The 21,483-nt window shown below is 36.2% G+C and overlaps 1 protein-coding gene across 4 annotated transcripts; it reads left to right on the forward strand.

Moving 5' to 3' along the window:
* The first annotated feature begins 2,996 nt into the window (after positions 1-2,996).
* Positions 2,997-21,179, forward strand: GEMIN2 (gem nuclear organelle associated protein 2). Of its 4 annotated transcripts, XM_047075635.1 has the most exons (10): positions 2,997-3,142; positions 3,499-3,583; positions 5,580-5,669; positions 5,952-6,011; positions 8,366-8,479; positions 10,283-10,327; positions 11,640-11,708; positions 15,977-16,087; positions 19,089-19,147; positions 20,756-21,179. In XM_047075635.1, exons 1-10 carry the CDS (start codon positions 3,006-3,008, stop codon positions 20,793-20,795), a joined length of 810 nt encoding a protein of 269 aa, XP_046931591.1. In that variant the 5' UTR covers positions 2,997-3,005; the 3' UTR covers positions 20,796-21,179. The 4 variants fall into 4 exon arrangements, with proteins under 4 accessions (XP_046931591.1, XP_046931589.1, XP_046931588.1 ...); XM_047075633.1 differs by lacking the exon at positions 15,977-16,087 and having other exon boundaries at positions 2,999-3,142; XM_047075632.1 differs by lacking the exon at positions 10,283-10,327 and having other exon boundaries at positions 2,999-3,142.
* Positions 21,180-21,483: the final 304 nt, after the last annotated feature.

Raw genomic sequence — 21,483 nt, forward strand, 5'->3', positions numbered from 1 at the left:
GGGGACTTGAAGCCGAGATAAACATGTACAAAGAAACCTTGTTAAACTAAACTCTTATCTTCCTACTTTCCCGCAATTAACTGTGCCAGCCCAGGCCCCTTTGTCTTGTTACATTTTTCAAAATGTACTACTCTTTGTGCAACCTATTATATAAGCTTTCAGTCCTGACTCGTTTAGGTCTTGATTTTTCTTGTGAAGCGCCCCACGTACATGTAAGAAATACTGAACAAAATTTGAATGCTTTTCTCCTGTTAATCACTCTTATGTCAGTTTAATTATTGGGCCCAGCAACTCTTATAAATTTTTAATTTACTTTCCTCTTTCCTGAATGAACTCATTCCTATGTATTTAAATTTTTACGGGCCCCTGGGGGGCTCAGTCGGTTAAACGTCTGACTTTTGATTTCCGCTCAGGTCATAATCTCACGATTTGTGAGGTCGAGCCCTGCATCAGGCTTCGTGCTGACAGTGTGGAGCCTGCTTGGGATTCTCTCTCCCTCTCTCTCTGCCCATGCCCTGCTCACTATCTCCTTCTCTCTCCTTCTCTCTCTCTCTCTCTCTCTCTCTCTCTCTCTCAAAATAAATAAATAAATAATTCAAAAATAAAACAAAAATTTAGAACTATTTCAATTCATTCACGTACTTAATTACTCACCTCTTCTTTGGAAAATAATTATTTCCCAGGACAACCTTTGTTCCATTCTGCTATTCTCCTCCTCCTCCATGCGTGGTTCTGCCACATACTTACACAGTGAGTCCAGTGTTAAGCATTGTTCCACTGGTGGTTAGTCTTCTAGGTAATCACCTGTTCTTTTCTCCAAAAAATGAGTGGAAATTTCTAACAAGTTAGTTTCAAAAAAAAAAAAAATTGTGAGAAAATCCAGAAATGAAGTCATTACTTACTGTTTCTAATTTTTTCTTGATTATTACCAAAACACTTAGGGACAGAAGTCTCCACATTTTCCTCTAAGTTTGTCTCTTACAAAATCAGTAAAAAAAAGAAATTGTTGTTGTTTTGAAATGCTAACCACCATAAATGTAGTTACCATCTGTCACCATACAAAGTTACTACAAAATCAGTAACATTTTTAACCAAATAACATTCTAGTTTGACTGCAGCCAAGCAATGTGTTTCCAAGTCTCCCAATTGTATAGTTACTGTTCAGAAGTACAAATTTTTGGGGCACCTGTGTGGCGCAGTCGGTTAAGCGTCCGACTTCAGCCAGGTCACGATCTCGGGGTCCGTGAGTTCGAGCCCCGCGTCAGGCTCTGGGCTGATGGCCTGGATCCTGTTTCCGATTCTGTGTCTCCCTCTCTCTCTGCCCCTCCCCCGTTCATACTCTGTCTCTCTCTGTTCCAAAAATAAATAAACGTTGAAAACAAAAAATTTAAATAAAAAAAAAAAAAAGAAGTACAAATTCTTCAGCACTTAACCTAAGGAGTGTGTCTTGACTTTATCTTCAAATGAGAAAGCTGCGTTCTGGTTTTGAAACCAGTTGCCTTGAGCACCTGGGTGGCTCTGTTAGTCGAGTGTCCAACTCTTGATTTTGGCTCAGGTCAGAATCTCATGGTTTGTGAGATCGAGCCCCTGCGTCAGGCTCTGAACTGACAGCACAGAATCTGCTTGGGATTTTCTCTCTCTCTCTCTCTCTCTCCCCCTCCCATGCACGTGCAAGCACTCTTTCTCTCAACATAAATAAATAAACATTTAAAAAAAGAAGAAATCAATTGCTTGCAAGCTAACAGTCTTTTTTAAAAAAACCTTAAAAATAAACATAAATCTTAGAAAATAAAAGTCAATTGTATTCACTCAGAGCTTGTTTAGAAGGAATGAAATATAATACTTTCATTGTTTCTTGGAATTTGTTACCCAGCACAAGTTACTTAATCCATTTCTGACTTGTTTCCTCACCTATAAAATGGAGATATAACAGTACCTACCTCACAAGATTGGCTCTAAGATTAATCGTGGTAACTTTTGAGTATTGGCATTAGCTTTATCCTTTCACTATTTTTATTTAAGCAAAGGGATCTTTCTAGAAAAAAAAAGGTGATGGCTACTCAAGGACTAACATTCATTTCAGACAAATATAAAGTGATCTTTCAAGTAACCAAGCACAAGAAATTTCTCTGGAAAATTAATTTTTCATTCATTTGGCATCAGATAAATCTGGGTTGGAAATGGCTCTTTCTCTTCGGGAGAAAGTCACAGTTGTAGTATTTAACCCCTCTTTGCATTGATTTCCTCCCCTACAAAACCTGGATAATATAACTTACTTCAAAAGATTGCTGTAAAAATTACATGAGTAAATATAGTTGACGTGTCTACCAGGAGTTTAAGAATCTAGAGCTGAGAAAGAAAGAGAAAGAAAGAAAGAAAGAAAGAAAGAAGTTTCTTGAAGACAATTAAAAAAAAAAAAAGAATCTGAGGGTGCCTGGCTGGCTCAGCCGGTTGAGCATCGATCGGACTTCAGGTCACGATCTTGGGGTTCCTGAGATCCAGCCGGGTATCTGGCTCTGTGCTGACAGCTCAGAGCCTGGAGCCTGCTTCGATTCTGTCTGTCTGTCTGTCTGTCTGTCTCTCTCTCTCTCTCTCTCTCTCTCAAAATAAATAAACGTTTTAAAAAATTAAAACCAAAAAGAATCTGGAACTCAATAAATGGTAATTACAGTAACATGCTCGTTCACTCAAAAAAGTTCAAGAATCCCTCATTACTGCAGATGCATAAAGGTTAATAATCCTCAGTCATTACCCTCGCCTTATAAGAGAAAACAAAGGGAAACACGAAGAAATACTTCAGAACCATCTTTGCAAGAAACGAAATTCACAGTCTTCGTTACGCTACCGAAACCTTAACCTTTGGACAATCCGCAGGCTTCCTCAAGAACAATTACGCCCCCTAAGCCCTGCCTCCCTCAATTCCGCGCCTAAGGTGCCCACTTCTGCGCCTGCGCCGTGACCTACATTTGGCGCATGCGCCGGATGGGACTGCTGGATTAAAAACCATGGCGTGGATACCAGCAGAGTCTGCAGTAGAAGAGTTGATGCCCCGGCTGTTGCCAGTGGAGCCCTGCGACTTGACAGAAAGTTTTGATCCCTCCGTACCCCCGAGCACGCCTCAGGAATACTTGAGGCGGGTCCAGTGAGTGATCTGACCCTTGAGGGTGGGCTGGTCGTCCTCTCTGCCCCCTAAATGTGATAAAGCGCTCTGCCCCCGCCTCTGTGTCCGTCCCCAATCTCTCGCGAGGTAGGGTCGAATCAGGATCACTTGATTATATCTTTATATGGGCGAGTTTTACCTGTGTCAAGTTTGGTGCTCTTAAATTCCTTGCTTTCAGTCCAGTTAATTTCAGAAATATATTGTTTAGTACTTCAATTGCAATTCTGAACTTTGTTTTCTAATTTCGTTAAGAACTGTAGAAATGGATCGCTTGTTTTACTACACATGAACAAAGCACAGCCGTAATCACATTTCTTGGATTTATTACTTGTTTGTAGGATTGAAGCAGCTCAATGCCCAGATGTTGTGGTAGCTCAAATTGACCCAAAGAAGTTGAAAAGGAAGCAAAGTGTGAATGTTTCTGTAAGTTATACTACCCAGCAGGGGATTCTTCCTCCCCGCCCCCGCCCCCGCCCCCGCCGGAATTGAAAGATCAATGCTATGGTATCCCACAGTATCTCTGATGATATATGTAAGATTTGACTACTCCCTGTGACTTTAGACATTAACTTGTACTTTTTCCCCAAAAGGACAGTTGGCATTTACTGCTTCCAGAGAGGTTTTCAGTAACCCTGGCATTCATGAAGACTTACTGATCATATTTTAAGGAGGTGATCCAATCCTAAAGGACTCTTTAAATAGGTTACTTACACTATCCTTTATTTTTAGGGAACCTTTTCCCAGTTGTCTTCATAATTATTCTTGGACTGGTGTTTAATCTTATTTAGTATAGTTTGCATGTTTTGAATTTGACTGGGTTTTGTTTTTTAAGAATAGAAACTCAAGTTTCTTACATTTTTCTAACTTGATGAACACCTTGAACATGTTTTTCATTTATATTATCCAGAATATTTTTTTAAGTGTTTATTTATTTATTTTGAGAGAGAGAGAGAAAGCAGGGGAGGTGCAGAGAGAGAGGAAGACAGAGAATCCCAAGCACGCCTGATATGGGGCTTGAACTCATGAACTGCAAGATCATGACCTGAGCTGAAATCAAGAGTCAGACGCTTAACTGACTGAGCCATCCAGGCACCACATATCCAGCATATTTTTTAATTAAGCAACTAGGTTGTGCCACTCACTGGGAATACAACAGAGAATAAGACAGAAAAATCCCTACCCTAGCAGAGTTTACATTCTCCTGAGGAAGACAGAGAGCAAACAAGCAAAGTAATAATTATATATTGTGACTATTGCTATGAAGAAAATTAAATGTATAATGACCAATAAGTAACAAGATAAAGTAGTCACAGAAGATCTCTTTGGGAACTTACTATTTAACCTAAGGTCAAAGGAAAGCAGCAGTTTGTAAATTGTGATAAGTCCTTTTCCTTTTATGTTCTAAGTAATTTCTTTATCTGATGTTTATAATCAGGAAATTTTAACTTAGATACTGTAATGTTTCATATCATTCCTATTTATAAGTTTTTAGTTGATGGAAGAGGTCTTATATACTTAGCTTTTAAAAAGTGGCCGTACTGTTTTATTTCAAGGCAGTATGTGATTAATTTTGAACTGTTGTGCTTCTTAGGAAGCTGAAGTAGCCCTTGTAAAGTCAAGTGTCTTAAATTATTTGAGAACATTGTACCCATACCAAAATCCTTTATTTGTGATGTATCTGTTTGTTTCCAAAGTTTTGTTATTTTTTTTAATTTTTTTTTTTAATGTTTATTTATTTTGAGAGAGAGACAGAGGGAGAGCAGGGGAAGGGCAGAGAGAGAGAGGGAGACAAAAAATCAGAATCAGGCTCCAGGCTCTGAGCTATCGGCACAGAGCTTGATATGGGGCTCGAACCCACAAACCGTAAGATCACGACCTAAGCTAAAGTCAGACACTTAACCAACTGAGCCACCCAGGCGCCCCAAACAGTTTTGTTATTATAGAAAGATAGGACTAGATTATATCTTCAGGACTCATATAATATTTCTTAGTTTAGAAACTTCACCTATGAACCATTCCAGATTGCTCTTATTGAAGTGACTATGCAAGGATCATTTCCTAATGTTTAATGTGTGTTTGTTTGAGAGAGAGCGAGAGCGAGCGCGTGCGCTCAAGTCGGGGAGGGGCAGAAAGAAAGGGAGACACAGAATCCAAACCAGGCTCCAGGCTCAAACTCAGGAACCATGAGATCATAGCCTGAACCACCCAGGCTCCCCGTTTACTAATGTTTAAATTTGAACATAAATAGTAAAGTGAAAGGCCTATGTTTTGCATGTGCAAAAAGTATAGTATTTTTCTTATATGGTCTTCATCATCTACTTTATTACTCTTCATCTTGATTCTGCTTTTACTTTACAGAGGCATGAGATTCTACTTATACCACTGACATTTACTGTAATATTTATGAATTGATCTCTAGCTTTCAGGATGCCAGCCTGCTCCTGAAGGATATTCTCCCACACTTCAGTGGCAACAACAACAAGTGGCACAGTTTTCATCTGTTCGACAGGTGAGTGTACTTTATTTAAACCAAATTAAACCTCTCTCCCCTCCCTCCCTTCCTCCATGAAGATTTATTTCTGTTCTTAGACCATAGTTGTAAAAATAAGATTCATTATTCTGAAGGATGAAGTTAAAATATTTATGAATCAATTACCAAATAATAATTATTAGAGATAATACAGTTTGAAACATGTTTTCCAAATTTCAGGATTGTTAGAATGTTGCACAGCTGATTTCTTTTTAGTTATCCATTCACTGGAGATCGCTTGTCTAACTTTTCTTCCTTCAGAGTGTGATCAGACATAGAAGTCACTGGAAATCACAACAGTTGGACAGTAATGTGACCATGGTATGTAAGTTTCTTTAAGTTGTACAATGTGTACCTATTTGAGACGGTTCCTATTTATTGCCAGTCTTTAAAGATTCACCTACTTAACCTATATTATTTTTGTTCCTTTTCACTGACCATTAATAGAAACAATTCCATTATATTGGTGGTCTTAAAAATATAGAATCAGTAATGCAAGCTGTTATTTTATGACAGTTTTAATCCATAGCATCTTGAGAGGCTTTGGATAGGTATTGTTAGGCCTCTACAAATTTTAAGAGTTCTTCTAGACATTGCTTTTTTAGAAAATAAATATATTTTTTAAAGAAAGAAAATAAATATATTTTCAGTATTTACAAAAAGATTCAGTGAGGTAATGGTGCCATACCACAGACATTTTGCTAAAGCCCGTCATGCATACTAGAAAGTAGTATTTTCTGTGCTTTATCAACTTAGATATAATTTTAAACTCTTCAGGAAATATGTTCTCTCTGGACTACTGAATAAAAAGGGGAGTTGGGGAAGAGATGGATACATTGTTCCAGGACAATACTTTTAATGTTTTAGGGAGTCTCATGTTCTTCCTGAGAATCAAACGCAAGTTATTTATCTTCAAAGGAGAAAATTGTGTGCCCCAGCACACAGTTTTGCTCACAGTTTCAGGTAGCTGGTAGATTCCAGGTTTTAGAAGCTTCCTATAGGCAGTGCTTCCTAATGTCTTTTACATGGTGACACACTGGGATAAACAGAGGAGGCGGCTTGCATAGCCTTGGACTACTAGTTGAAAGCTGAGAGATTCACTATATAGACTCTACTTTCTTCTCCATACCAATTGAAAGCTCTGCTCTAGGAAAAGTGTGAAATGAACTAACGTTACTTGCCCACAGTCATTTAACTCATAAAAGGGATAGCTGAAACGCAAATTGAAGTTTGTTTGGCTATAAAGCCTTTTGCCGTGTTGTGAGGCCTCCTGGTAAAAAGGGGGTAGGGAAGGAAGGGTAGATGAGTAGATTTTTTTTTTCTTGCTCAGCATCAGGACTTTAGGGTACATGCTTACTAATTTAAAAAGAAGCTGCATCAGTAACATTATGACAACATAATTTTGTCAAAAATGTAAATGACCTAACATAATTGATTGAATAAATTCTGGTCCATCAAAACAGTGGAATATTAATAGCAATAACATGTTCATCATGGCAAAAGTAATCGTTACATAAATAATGAAATGAAAAATGTCTAAAGCATTCTGACATTTAAAGCAACTATGTAAATATAAACATTTATTGATCTATTCAATCATTTATTATAAAGTACCTGCTGTAGTTAATAATCTGGGAATTATTCAGTGTTACCTGAAGCAGAAATAGTCTCTGACCTAATGGAATAATGGAAAGGGCAAATACATTGTTTTAGTACAATAGACCTTTTCGGGGTCTCATATCTGTCCTGAGACTCTAATGAAAGCTATTTATCCTCAGGGGGAAAAACTGTACCTATGCAAAGTAATGTGCAAGTTGATATGTACAAATAAAAATTGTTTCTTAATGTGGTTACATTGAGCCGAATGCCTCTCCCCACTGGTCCTACATTTGATGATGTAGTATAAACCTATTCTTTCTTTGACTGAACTGCCCTTCCAGGTATGTGAAGTACATCATCCTGTCTCTTTCCCTGGTTTAAACATCCTTTGTTCTTATAAACATTCTTAGTGTGTTTTTTTCCATACCAGTTTCCATCTTTATCACCCTTTTCTGAGCCTACTCTTGTTTGTTAGTGTCCATTAAAGTGTGATCCAAACTAGACATGCCCCACGTAATGTGTAACACTTGGGCACTGTATTAGTTTGCTAGAGCTGCCATAACAAAACACTACAGATTGGGTGTTTTAACAAACAGTAATTTATTTTCTCACAGCTCTATAGACTGGGAAGTCTCAGATCAAGGTGTTAGTAGGTTTGACTCCTCTTGAGGCCTCTCTGGCTTGCAGATGGCCATCTTCTCGCTGTGTCCTCACATGGTCTTTCCTATGTGCACAAGCATCTCTAGTGCCTCTAGTGCCTCTTGGTATGTCTGAATTTCCTCTTATAAGGACACTAGTCAGATTGGATGAAAGCCCACCCTAAAAACCTGATTTTAATATAATCCATTATAAAGGTCCTGTCTCCAGATACAGTCACAGTCTAAGATACTGGAAGTTAGGGCTTCAACATACGAATTTTGGTAAGACAAAATTCAGCCCATAACAGGTACCATATCTTTGTGTTGAAGTTGTGGGAATACAGAGGACCTCACTTCTTTTTTTACTATTCAGTAAGAGAAAAATACATAGAAATAAGTAAATTCCTTTTTTTTTTTTTTTTTTTCTTTTTCTTTTAGCCAAAGTCTGAAGATGAAGAAGGCTGGAAAAAATTTTGTCTGGGTGAAAGGTTATGTGCTGAAGGGGCTGTGGGACCAGCTACAAGTGAAGGTCCTGGAATCGATTATGTACAAGTAGGTGATATGTGGATAAACAAAACAAAAGTGTTCTAATTTTGGTGTGTAATTTAACATAAAGACTTCACAAACTACAGCCTAGGCCGAATCTAGTCTGCAGCCCGTTTTTGTGCAGCCAATGAGCTACGACTGTTTTTTATAATACTAAGCAACTGAGACCGTGTGTGGCCTGCGAAGCCTAAAATACTTACTGTTTGCCTCTTTACAGAAAATGTTTGCCAACCTATGACTTAGTTAAGTGGCTCTTTAACTTAAAAATGTGCAGCCCAGTTTTTGAAACAGTGTACTGTGACCTTTCTTAGGTGGGCTTCTTATCTCTTAGGTTTTAGCTATGTGATAATTTTGTGAGTTAGATAAAATTCAGGGTTTTTGTTTTTTCTTTTTAATGTTTATTTTTATTTTTGAGAGAGAACCACGCACACGTGCACATGCGTGCAAGCAACGGAGGGGCAAAGAGAGGAGACAGAGGATCTAAAGTGGGCTCTGTGCTTTCAGTGCAAGGCCCAATGCGGGGCTGAAACTCAGAACTGTGAGATCACGACCTGAGTGAAAGTCGGGTGCTTGAACCGCTCAGGTGCCCCCAGGGCTTTTTTTTAGCCTGGGTTATGAGTTTTGAGTCGTCAGGGAAACAAAGGAAAACATGACACAGATGCTTAAAAATGCTTAGTAGATTTCAGGGGCACCTGAGAGGCTTGACTGGTTAAGCATCCAACTCTTGACTCTTGGTTGTGGCTCAGGTCATGATCTCACGGTTCCTGAGTTTGAGTCCTGCGTCAGGCTCTGCCCTGACAGTGGGAAGACTGCTTGGGATTCTCTCTCTCCCCCTTTCTCTATATTCTTCCCCCACTTGCATGCGTGCACTCTTTTTTTCTCTCTCAAAATAAATAAATAAACCTAAAAAAAAATACTTAGTAGATTTCATATTCTGGAGATGAAGTGTTAACAACACTTCACAAAACAACAAAAACTAATTGGTCCAAAAAATGTAAAATCTCCAAAAATCATGAAAAGATCAAGAACCCAATTAAAACAGAAAAGGCAAAGGATATAAGTAGCTCACAGAAAGAAAAATATGAATTTCTGTTACATGAGAAGATGCCCGCATTCACTTGTAATAGAAATATAAGTCCACTGAGCTGCTATTTTCCAGCTAACATTGACAAAGGAAATTTGATATTCTGTGTCAACAAGGGTTGGGAAAATAGGCACTCTTACACATGGTGGTAGGGGTATAAGTAAATTCAGATCTATAAGCTAGCTATCTTGACACTGTTTCTTACACAATCTGTTGTTCTTCTGGGTAATTTCCATAATGTATGTTACATTTCAAAATGTATTTTAATTTGACAATTAAAACTTATTAAAATTTATTGTATTTATTTTACTTATATATACAAGTAAAATACACCATGTGAAAGAACCATTTAAGGACGCAGAGTTAATGCATATCCTCTTAACTTTCTCAGAAATCAGTGCTGTTTTCATAATGAGGGATCCCAGCATTAAACTTCAGCGTACTTTTTTAACTGAATCAGATTAGGTTTGAAAAAAAATCACTCTAAGTCAAGTACCTTTAATTCCTAAAATGTTAGCTTTAGCTGAAGATTTTGAAAAAGTGTATACAACATGTTATTGTCATAGTATCAATTTTTTCATATTATCATTTTAAGAAATTTCATACTTTAACATTTTAATTACTAAAATCATTATCTTTAAATTTATGTAGTCAAATTGAAAAACATTTTTCAATACCTCCTTTATAATACCATTTAGTAAATTTCAGTCTCATTTTTCTTTCAGATTGGTTTTCCTCCCTTGCTTAGTATTGTTAGCAGAATGAATCAGGTAAAATCCATAATAAGGATGTATTTATTCTTTTATTTCCAATGTGTATGAAAGTATTATGAATACATTTATTGAACACTTACAATATGTAAGATCCTGTCCTAAACTCTTGAAGAGTTCTTATTTAATCACCAATATAACCCTTTATGGGGAGTTATTAATATCCAACTTTTATGGATTAGGAAACAGAATTGGAGATGGTTTTTCAGCAAAATTTAATGGCAACACTGGGATTCAATCCCAGTTTGACCTAATTCCAGAGCTCATGCTAAATCATTTTGCTAAACTATTCAATTGTGTACATTTCAGTTATAAGTCTTAGATTTTGGGATTTGAAGTAAAATGAAGGTGAAATTGCTATGAAATACACAGGGGCGCCTGGGTGGCTCAGTTGATTAAGCCTCTGACTTCGGCTCATGTCATGATCTAGCAGTTAGTGAGTTCAAGCCCAACATTGGGCTCTGTGTTGACAGCTTAGAGCCTGGAGTCTGCCTCGGATTCTGTCTCCTTCTCTCTGCCCCTCCCCTGCTTATGGTCTGTCTCTCTTTACCTCTCAAAATTAAGCATTAAAAAAAAAAAAAAAATTAAAAAGAAAAAGAATGAAATAATTTCTTAGACAAAAGGGGAGAAAAATGTACTTTGGTTCTTCAGTCTTTTAGGATGAGGAATTCTATTACCTACTTAAAGAGCAAGTAAAAATTTTGATTGTTTTGCCTTCACATAGCACTAGGTGCCCTTGGAAGATAAATTTTTTTAAGGGTCATACGCTGTTGTAAATCATATACTGGCTAACAGTTTCACTTACTTGATCATTTGCATTAAATGCTGTAGTAGTCATTCTCAGTGTCCAACTATACTTGAATAAGCGAGAGAATATTTTCAACAGTTTAATAAATTCTGTCTATATAGCTTTAAAACAGATCTTTCTCCACAGTAACTTTTTTTTTATATTTTTACTTTGACTTAATGAAAATAACTTGAAGGTATTTATGCAAAGATTTTTTTTTAGAGCACATGGAATTTTTTGAGTATTTATAAACTAAATTAGTAGTTACAAACTAAATCCTAGGATTTAAACCAAGATATTGATACTTGAAAGTATATAAGAATATTTGCCTAAAAAGTCTTCTCACTGAGTGAGCCACCTAACCAATTACTAAATACAGTCATAATTTTCTCTGGAAGTCTAAAGAATGGGACCATTTTAAATATCAGAGTTGTTTTCTAACTAAACTTAATGAAACCCAGGTTGAACTTGTCTTTGTTTTATTACTAATTCATTTCTTCCACTTCCCCTTTCTCCTTTTTTTAGGCAACAGTAACTAGTGTCTTGGAATATCTGAGTAATTGGTTTGGAGAAAGAGACTTTACTCCAGAATTGGTAGTATTGCTTCTTTTTATTTTAATAATGCAGACAAAATTATACATACTTATTTCATATATGAGATATGACTAACATGTTTATGTATATCATACCTGTGTATAATTATGTGTATGATGTAAACTATGTTTGTTTGCACTGAAATTAGTAATTTATGCTAGCATGCAAATCAACATGCTACTTCTTTTGTTGAAAAAGACTTGCCTTAGAAAAAGTCAACTAAAGAGTTGATTTATATCCTCAGAGAAGCAACATATCTCATGGCAGTATAGTAACAAACAGTTACAAACTGGCATCCAGTCTGGAGGTCCCATTTTGACTGGCTTAACAAAGTTTGAAATACATTTTCTCAAATGGCTTTGAAATCCAATCCACAAAAGAATAGTAAATGCCAACAATAATACCAAGCACTATGTGCCAGGCATTACTCTAAGAACTTTGAATATAGTGACTCCTTGAGTCCTCCAGTAACCTATGAGCTGTTATTTGCATTTTACAGATAAGGAAACTGGAGCACATAAGGATTCAGTAACTTGCTTAAGATCACACATCTCATAACTGGCAGAACAGAGATTCACACCCCAGCAGTCTGGCTATACTCTTAACAACTACGCTTCAATGGCCCCTCTACTTTATAGGTTTATATTCACAGTTCATTTTTCACCTTCAAAAACGGGGTCAGTTTGATGGGCATTATATAAATGAATTATCTGCATTAATCCCCTAGTAAGAAATTTTATTGTCCTTTGAAGCTAGATTTGATTTTTAGAAACATGTATTTTTTATAGTTAAAGATACTTGTAAAAGAGTGTACCTGAGGCTCCAAAGCTCCCTGTCAAAGCATAAGATATAATCTTTGCCCTCCAGAAGTTTAGAATCTGTCTGGGAGAAACAGATAAACCAACATTATATAGTGTACAAATTTCTAAGCTTGCCATTCAGCCAACTGGCTTAGATAAGGCTCTTACATAAGTATGATGGTGATATCCTTTATCACTAGATTTTCATTTTTTGTTTTTGTATTTTATTCTTTTAAGTCTCTGCTATGTTACATGTACTTTTCTTAAGGGGAAAACAATGTTTAAAATCATTGCTTCCAAAAAATAAATCAAAATAAATCACTGTTGGGGCACCTGGGTGGCTCAGTTGGTTAAGTGTCCGACTTTCACTCAGGTCATGATCTCACGGTTTATGAGTTTGAGCCCCAAATTGGGCTCTGTGCTGACAGCTCAGAGCCTGGAGCCTGCTTCCAATTCTGTGTCTCCCACTCTTTCTGCTCCTCCCCAACTCGGGCTTTGTCCTTCTCTCTCAAAAATAAATAAAAGCATTAAAAAAAAATAAACAAAAATTAAAAAAATAAATCACTGTTTCTGATTCAGTGCTCAAACATGTCTTTTTCATAGTATAATTAACGTATTATTCTGGAATTTTTAGCTCATATTACATATATATGTTTCCGTATGATAATATAATTCACATAATTTCCATTGTCTTAATGCCTTATAGTTTACTTTGATTCTCTCATTATGATCATTTGAGTTCTTCCTTATATTTTACAATCATGACTAAATTATAAACATTTATATTAATTTCATTTTAATTGTCAATTTCTTAGGATATTGCTAGAATATAATTATTGGGTCAAGGTTTTATAAGCATTTGTAACACTCTCCCAGATTGCTTTCCAAAAGGAATGAACTAGTTAAGAATGCCATCAGCAAAGGATTCTTATTTCTTTTCCCTGCAACTCTATTTTTCTGGAACCATATGCAATTGCTATTTCTGTAGTTTAAAAACATTTGATTATCAGTAATTCAGTATGGTTCAATCTAACATTTTATAATTTCTGTTTTCAAATGGAGTGAATTTATAGTAGTATTTCAAATTAAAGACAATTTATATTTCTTTCAGTGTCAGTGAAACAATATTTTTCCCATGCATTAGTATATTAGCTATACCTTCAATAGAAAACTTTGTTCATATTCGTGTTACTTGTTCATTGGCATCTGTGTATTGAACTCTAAATTCTGTATCGATTCTTTCTGTCTGATAGTGACCTTTTAGCAGTATTACATGACCTGTTTTCCTTCTCTTCCTTTAATCTTTATTTTTTTAACTCTGTGCTGTAAGATTTTTTTTTATTTTTTATTTTTTTAACTTCTAAAGATTACTCACTGAAGAGGGTGGTAAGTTTGGCTTTTCCTATTAATTAGTGAAAGCATATTACCAAAAAGTAACTGTATTTGCCAGAGAAACCATCGAAGTGTTTCTGAACCAATGACAACTGCTTTACTAACTTGTAACCTAGTTAATCCTTTGAGTCTAACTTTGAGTAACTGTCTCTTAAATCAACAGTGTTCAATTTCTGTATCCAAGTAACCATACCATCAGAACACTCCTATTGAGAATATCAGTGTTTAAAGGAAAAACCTAGATAATGAAGTTTGCTTATCATATACTAACAAAAGGAAAATGGAACTCTTTTTGAAAATTTCTGTACTTGGGATTACTTTAATATTTTTTTTGAGAAATACAGCCTCATTTTTCATCCAAATATAAAAGTATTAAGGAAAATTTTTTGCTATTTTGTGGTGGGTTTTATGTTTTAGTATGCCACAGTGTGCTCACTGTTTGCTGACCTTTGAAAAAAGGAACCTCTCAGTATAAATCTTAGACAATCAGAGGTTTAAGCACCATTTGAATACCTGAATGCCAGCTATATATAGTAAATGTGGTGCTGAACATGTGAGTCAAGTTTAAATGTACAATAGCTTTTTTGATATAGAAGAGAATTCCACTTACTATTTATTTAAAAAAACCTAGATGTGAATCTTTTGTTTAGGAAAAAGTTTTATTGATTTTGGGGTTGCTTGAGGAGCTAATTTACTTTTGTTGCATAAATTGCTATGTAACCGTTGTTCTAATATTCTTTAGGTTTCTCCAAAGTGATGTATTGCTCAGATTAAACTCTGTCATATACACTGCTGGTAGAAATATAATTGGATACATCTTTTATGGAGTAAAATTTAGTGGTTGTATCTCAGAAACCTTTATGAACATACATACGCTTTGATACCACCATTTTATTTCTAGGAATTTAGCCCAAGAAATCAATGAGAAATGCTCTAAAACTTATTTTAAGGATATTTATCACACTATTTTTTATATAACAGCAACAAATTAAACCTCTTAAGTGCTCAATAATAGGAAATTGGCTAAGTAAGTTTTGGTGCATCCAAAATGGAACATTCATTTCACAAATATTTTAATTAAGCTCCTGTTGTGTTCCAACTCTAGACTGAGTCCTAGGGGTATAATATGTATCATTATAACCTCACAGAGTTTGGGGGAAAGAAAGAATAAACCAGCTATGATAGGAAAGTATGATAAGTACTTGGTTAAAGAGTATTTATATAAGTGCTATGTTGAGATTAATAACATTCCCTCGTTAATCCCATTTAACAATGTTGGGAGATATTTATTATGTATTGCAAGTAAAAGAGATGGTAACAAAATGTTATTACCCCACTATTAATGTTACAATAATGATAAAACTTTATCTTTTAAAAGTTGTATGTGTAAATAGGAAAAAGATGAACATTTTTTAAGTTTTAGCAAAAATTTTATCTGAATGGTGGGATTGCAGGTTTATTTGTTTGTGCTTTTTGTATTCTTCAGTTTTTCTGCATTAAGTATATATTCCTTTTGTAATTGAAAAGAAAAAAACCTATTTTATTTTATTTATTTTTAGTGGTCTGAAAAAACCATTTTAAAAGAGGATGGGGATAGATTTCATTTGCCATGGTACTTAATAGAAGTATAGAAGTATCAAAACATTATTTCATCTAGAGTATAGTTCCTTTGTATAGACACAGGGGACAGAGTTATAAAATTATAAAATTATTCATGTATCTGTCTATGGACGGAAGAGGAAAAAATGTATCTTAATTTTTGCATGGACTTACACACTTCTTAATGTAGTTTTCTGGTCATGAATTAGGACTTCATTTATAGTAAGAACCTCTGAAATGAACTCTTTAGGGCTAAGGGAATTTTGAAGTGTCTGATGTTCTGTGTTTATAGTAAGAGGATACAAAAGAGATCAGCTGGCTGTCTAGATGATCCTTTGTTGTCTGTATCCAAACATAATACAGTTAAATGTTACATAAAGTTATCCATAGCAAATAACCAGACACAACATTGGACATTTTTAAGTTAAACTTATAGTGTAGTATTTGCTACTTACTACCTTTTAAAATCCTGTTTAGGGAAGGTGGCTTTATGCTTTATTGGCTTGTCTTGAAAAACCTTTATTACCTGAGGCTCATTCACTGATTCGGCAGCTTGCAAGAAGGTGCTCTGAAGTAAGACTCTTAGTGGTAAGTTACAACTTACTATTTCAAATTGAAAGCACTCTTCAATTTATATGGTGATAAAAAGGATCCCATTGAAATAGGAAAATGTGGAATATTTTATTAGTGGAGGTTAGATTTAGGCACATAATAAAAATAGGCCTAAAATAACAGGTTAAACAAAATGGAACTGTTTTTTTCTCAGATAAAAGAAGTCTGGGGGTGCCTGGCTGGCTTAGTCTGAAGAGCATGTGACTTGATCTCGGGGTCATCATTCAAGCCCCACATTGAGTGTAGAGATGACTTAAATCAAGTTTAAAAGAAATAAATATTAAGGGGTTCCTGGGTAGCTCAATCAGTTAATTGTCTACCTTCTAGGCTTGATCTCATGGTCATGAGTTCAAGCCCCAAATTGGGCTCTGTGTGGAGCCTACTTAAAGAAAAAGAAAAATTTAAATAAGGAAAGTCTACAAGTGGATAGATCAGATCTAAGATGGCAGTAACCCAGGCCTTTCAGTTCTGCTTCGTGGCTTCCATCTTCAAGCTCAGCTCATGATCCAGGACAGCTGCTGGATATATATAATATAATAACTATATTATTTGCTTTTAGGAAGCTAGAAAGAAGAAAAGGTATCCTCTAATAAAGTTTCCCAGAGGTTCCACAAGCACATCTGGCTATATAGCTCATTTAGCCAAAATTTAGTCACATGGCCATAAGGAACTGTGGGAAATGTTTACTTTTAGCTGGTGGCAGTGTCCTTAGCTAAAACTGAGCTTCATTTGCTAAATAGTAAGGGGACACAAGCTGGAATGGTCAACTAACAGTCTCTGACAAAATGATTATTTTGAATTTCTCCAGTCAGATGCTTAACTAACTCATGCCTGCAGCATTATAAATAAATTTTATGCTGGATTAAGCCCATTTGTGATTTTTTCTTTCATCCCTTCTTTCCCTTCCACAAAATGTATACTTGTTCTCCACTGACTACTCCAAAATATTTTTATTAAACATCCGTGCTATGGCCCAAACTAACTTATATGGCCTGTACTCCAAGCCAAATGTACTTGCTACTAATACTCAGTAAATATTTCCCATGTTTTGTTCCTAGAATTTATTTCCTCTACAGAAGTGCCTTTTCAGGCTTCTAGTTCTACATCTAAATACCATTTACTTTTTACAATCTGGCTCATATTCTACTACTTTTTTTTAAGTTTTTATCCATTTATTTTGAGAGAGAGAGAGAGTGCAAGCCGGGGAGGTGCAGAGAGAAAGGGAGAATCCCAAGCAGGCTCTGCACTAATAGTGCAGGGCTAAAACTCATAAACCTTGAGATCATGACCTGAGCCGAAGCCATACGCTTAACCAGCTCAGCTACCCAGGCCGCCTCACATTCCACTACTTTCTATGATACTTTCCCTGATCCTAACAATTAAGAAGAATCTCTGTATCCTCTATTTTCCCAGTATACTTTGTATCTTTTTTATGGGCACTTAGCACATTTTTCCTTTCATTAAAGTTAATACAGATATTTCATCTTCTGTGCTATTAGCAAGTAGTAGGTTTTATTTAGCTTTGTTCCATATAGCACTTGACACATAGAGTTGAGTACACTAACACCATGGAAGTTTGTCCTGAGTTTGAATTAACATGGGATATGTCTGTCACAACATTACTCAATAGGTTATTGTGACTATATCTTGAAATGTATAAAAATAAATATCAGGGGCACCTCGCTGGCTCAGTTGGCAGGCCATGTGACCCTTGATTGTGGGGCCGTTAGTTCAAGCCCCTACGTTGGGTGGGAGATTACTTTAACAAAATAAAATCTTGGGGTGCCTGGATGGCTCAGTCAGTTAAGTGTCTGACTCCTGATTTCTGCTCAGGTCATGATCTCACCATGGTTTGTGGATCGAACCCCACATGGGGCTCTGCACGGTCAACACAGGGCCTACTTGGGATTCTCTCCCTCTCTCTCCACGTTTTTTCCTGCTCGTGCACACACAAGCTCTCCAAAATAAACTTTAAAAAAGTAATTTTAAAAAAATCTTAAAATGAAGAATGAATGAATAAATAAATTTTATACTCTGTAAGACCACTTTATAAAACATACAGTTCAGCAACTACCTTCTTTACAATTGAGAACCCTTACCTGAACTGGTTTCTGGTATGTCTGTTATTTTTTTTACATTTATTTATTTATTTTTGAGAGACTGAGACAGAACACAAGTGGGGGAGGGGCAGAGAGAGGGGGACACAGAATCTGAAGCAGGCTCCAGGCTCTGAGCTGTCAGTACAGAGCCCGACATGGGGCTTGAACTCACAAACCGTGAGATCACGACCTGAGCCAAAGGCGGATGCTCAACCAATGGAGCCACCTAGTTGCCCCTCTGGTATGTCTTAATTTAGAAGGGGTGCCTGGGTGGCTCAGTGGTTAAGCGTCCGACTTCAGCTCAGGTCATGATCTCACAGTTCATGGGTTCGAGCCCCGCGTCAGGCTCTGTGCTGACAGCTCAGAGCCTGGAGCCTGCTTCAGATTCTATGTCTCCCTCTCTCTCTGTCCCTCCCCAGCTCACACTCTGTTTCTCTCTCTCAAAAATAAATAAACATTAAAAAAAAAATTTTTTTTTTTTTAAATTTAGAAGCCAGGATTTCACTCCTCAGTTGTAAGCTCTTTAACACATTTTTATATAATTTTTTTCACTACTGTCTAGTTAGGATATAGGCTCCTTTTGTTTTTTTTTTTTTTGCTCCTCTACTTGGAACAAGAAAAGATCTCTCTCCCAAGTTATTCTCCTTTGAGCCTTCAACTGTTTCTTTTCCCTGTTGAGGATCTTTTTTCAAAAGATCATGTTAGATGTTCCTCAAGGGTTATTAATTCTATAGTTTTATCCTTTTTCTTTGAGGTTTTCTATTGCAGTGTGATTATTACTATTATCTAATAAATTTTTCATGTTTTACATCTTAAAAGCAAATTTGCTTCAGAAATATTAGGGAGAACTCTACATTTTTCTGTTTTTTTCCCTTTAGGACAGCAAAGATGATGAGCGGGTTCCTGCTTTGAATTTATTAATCTGCCTGGTTAGCAGGTAAGTACCCCTTGGCTCCTTGCTTTATAATAGTGTTATTAATGGAGACTATTGTTTTCATTTTTTTTTTTAATTTTCTTTTTTTTTTTAACATTTATTTTTGAGACAGAGAGAGACAGAGCATGAACGGGGGAGGGTCAGAGAGAGGGAGACACAGAATCTGAAACAGGCTCCAGGCTCTGAGCTGTCAGCACAGAGCCCGACGCGGGGCTCGAACTCACAGACCGCGAGATCATGATCTGAGCCGAAGTCAGCCGCTTAACTGACTGAGCCACCCAGGCGCCCCTATTGTTTTCATTTTCAAGCAGAGTAAATTAAGGTGTAAAGAAACAATATTATATGTATCGCAATTCCCTATTTTTTTTTAATTTTTTTTAATGTTTATTTATTTTTGAGAGAGAGACGGAGTGTGAGTGGGGAAGGGGCAGAGAGAGGGAGACAGAGAATCCAAAGCAGGCCCCAGGCTCTGAGCTGTCAGCACAGAGCCTGATGTGGGGCTTAAACTCACAAACCATGAGATCATGACCTGAGCTGAAATCAGACACTCAGCCGACTGACCCACCCAGGTGCCCCACAATTCCCTATAGTTCTAGTTTTCCTCTGTAAGTAATGCTTCAGTGAAGATCCTATTATTTCCTGAGGGCAAACTCCTAGAAGTAAGTTGAAAGGCATGCCATGTAGTTTTATTTATTTATGCATGTACTTTTTTTTAAAGTTTATTTATTTATTTTGAGGTGGGGGGGCAGAGGGGAGAAAGAGAAACCTAAGCAGGCTCTGCACTGTCAGCATGGAGCCCAATGTGGGTCTTGAACTCAACCTGTGAGATCATGACCTGAGCAGAAATCAAGAGTCAGATGCTTAACTGACTGAGCCATCCAGGCATGTAGTTTTAAAACAGATATTTATTAATAGTTTCCCTTCCAGAAACTCATACCTTTCTGTATTCCCAGAAAGTGTCAGTGAGACCGCCCATCTCCTATTCAACACTGGGCATTTTCAATTAATATAAATATTTCCATTTTCATAATAAAAAGATGTAAATTATTTTTATTTACTTGTGTTTAATTACCAGTGAAGGTAAAAAATATTTCATTCTACTGCAATTTTGTTTCATTTGGTTATTTTTTATCTTGTTTTATAATTACATAAAATACTTACATTATTCCAAAGTTAAAATTTTAATTCAAGATACATTTGAAATATTTTAGAATTCACCTTTATCGTCTTTAGCCTTTCTCCCCCTTAGTTTTCCATTTTATTATAAATTTTTGGTTTATCGTTCATTGTTTCTTTTTAAAAGTATAAGCAAGTATATATAAATATATCTGCATTTGTACACATGCTCACAAATATAGCATACTAAACATACTGTTCTGTACCTTGCATTTTTTTTTTTTCACTTATTAAATCCTAGAAACTGCACTATAGCAGTGTAGGTATTTTCCTCATTCCTTCTTTACAGAAGCCTCATAGTCTTCCACTGTGTTGATGTACTGTTATTTATTCAACCAGTGCCCTTATTGATGGATATTTGGGTTATTTATGGTGTTTTGCTATTACAAATAGTGCTATTAACATTTTTTAAACATACGTTAAATTCTTTATTAGGTATTTTGACCAACGTGATTTAGCTGATGAACCATCTTGATGTAGTTGATCTCTCAGCAATGGAAGATACTGGTGATGAAGGCAGCCTGAGTCTGAGGATATACAGTGACAACTCAAGTATCTTCAGCACTATTTGAAGGATCTTCATCTTAACCTGTGCATCTCAACTTGATATTCAGAAGATAAATTGCATTGCTTTGAATATCCAAAGTATCTTTGGAAAATCCCAGCGAGTTTTTGATGAATAGTTTAAACAGTTTTCTGTAATCACATGCTTTTAAAACAAATTGAGTGCCATTTATTGGTGAAGCATCCTGTACAGAAACTGTATGGTGAAATTGTACAGAGGTGCTGTTTCATTGTGTTTTTACATATATACACATGAACTTTTCTTGTAAATGTGTTTTTTGGGGCACCTGGATGGCTCAGTCAGTTGAGTCCAACTCTTGGTTTTGGCTCAGGTCGTGACCTCACAGTTTGTGTGATCAAGCCCCACATTGGGCTATGCACTGACATTATAGAGCCTGCTTGGGATTCTCTTTCTTCCTCTCTCTGCCACTCCTCTCTATTTCTCTCTCAAAATAAATAAACATTAAAAAAAAAATCTTGTTTGACTCTTGACAAAAGATAATGGATAAATGTCCTTACTATTAGAATTAAGATAATTTTGATTGGGGTGCCTGGGTGGCTCAGTCAGTTAAGTGCCCAACTTCGGCTCAGGTCCTGAT

The sequence above is a fragment of the Lynx rufus genome, unplaced genomic scaffold, assembly GCF_022079265.1.
Source record: "Lynx rufus isolate CCGP_SWC_20201006 ecotype Redwood Valley unplaced genomic scaffold, mLynRuf1.p SCAF_13, whole genome shotgun sequence".
Classification (NCBI taxonomy): Eukaryota; Metazoa; Chordata; class Mammalia; order Carnivora; family Felidae; genus Lynx; species Lynx rufus.

Coding starts and splice junctions, on each gene's coding strand:
- GEMIN2 (XM_047075635.1), top strand. CDS start 3,006: ATGGCGTGGATACCAGCAGAGTCTGCAGTAGAAGAGTTGATGCCCCGG. Junction 3,584..5,579: donor AGCAAAGTGTGAATGTTTCT/GTAAGTTATACT, acceptor ATTGATCTCTAG/CTTTCAGGATGCCAGCCTGC. Junction 19,148..20,755: donor TTAATCTGCCTGGTTAGCAG/GTAAGTACCCCT, acceptor ATTCTTTATTAG/GTATTTTGACCAACGTGATT.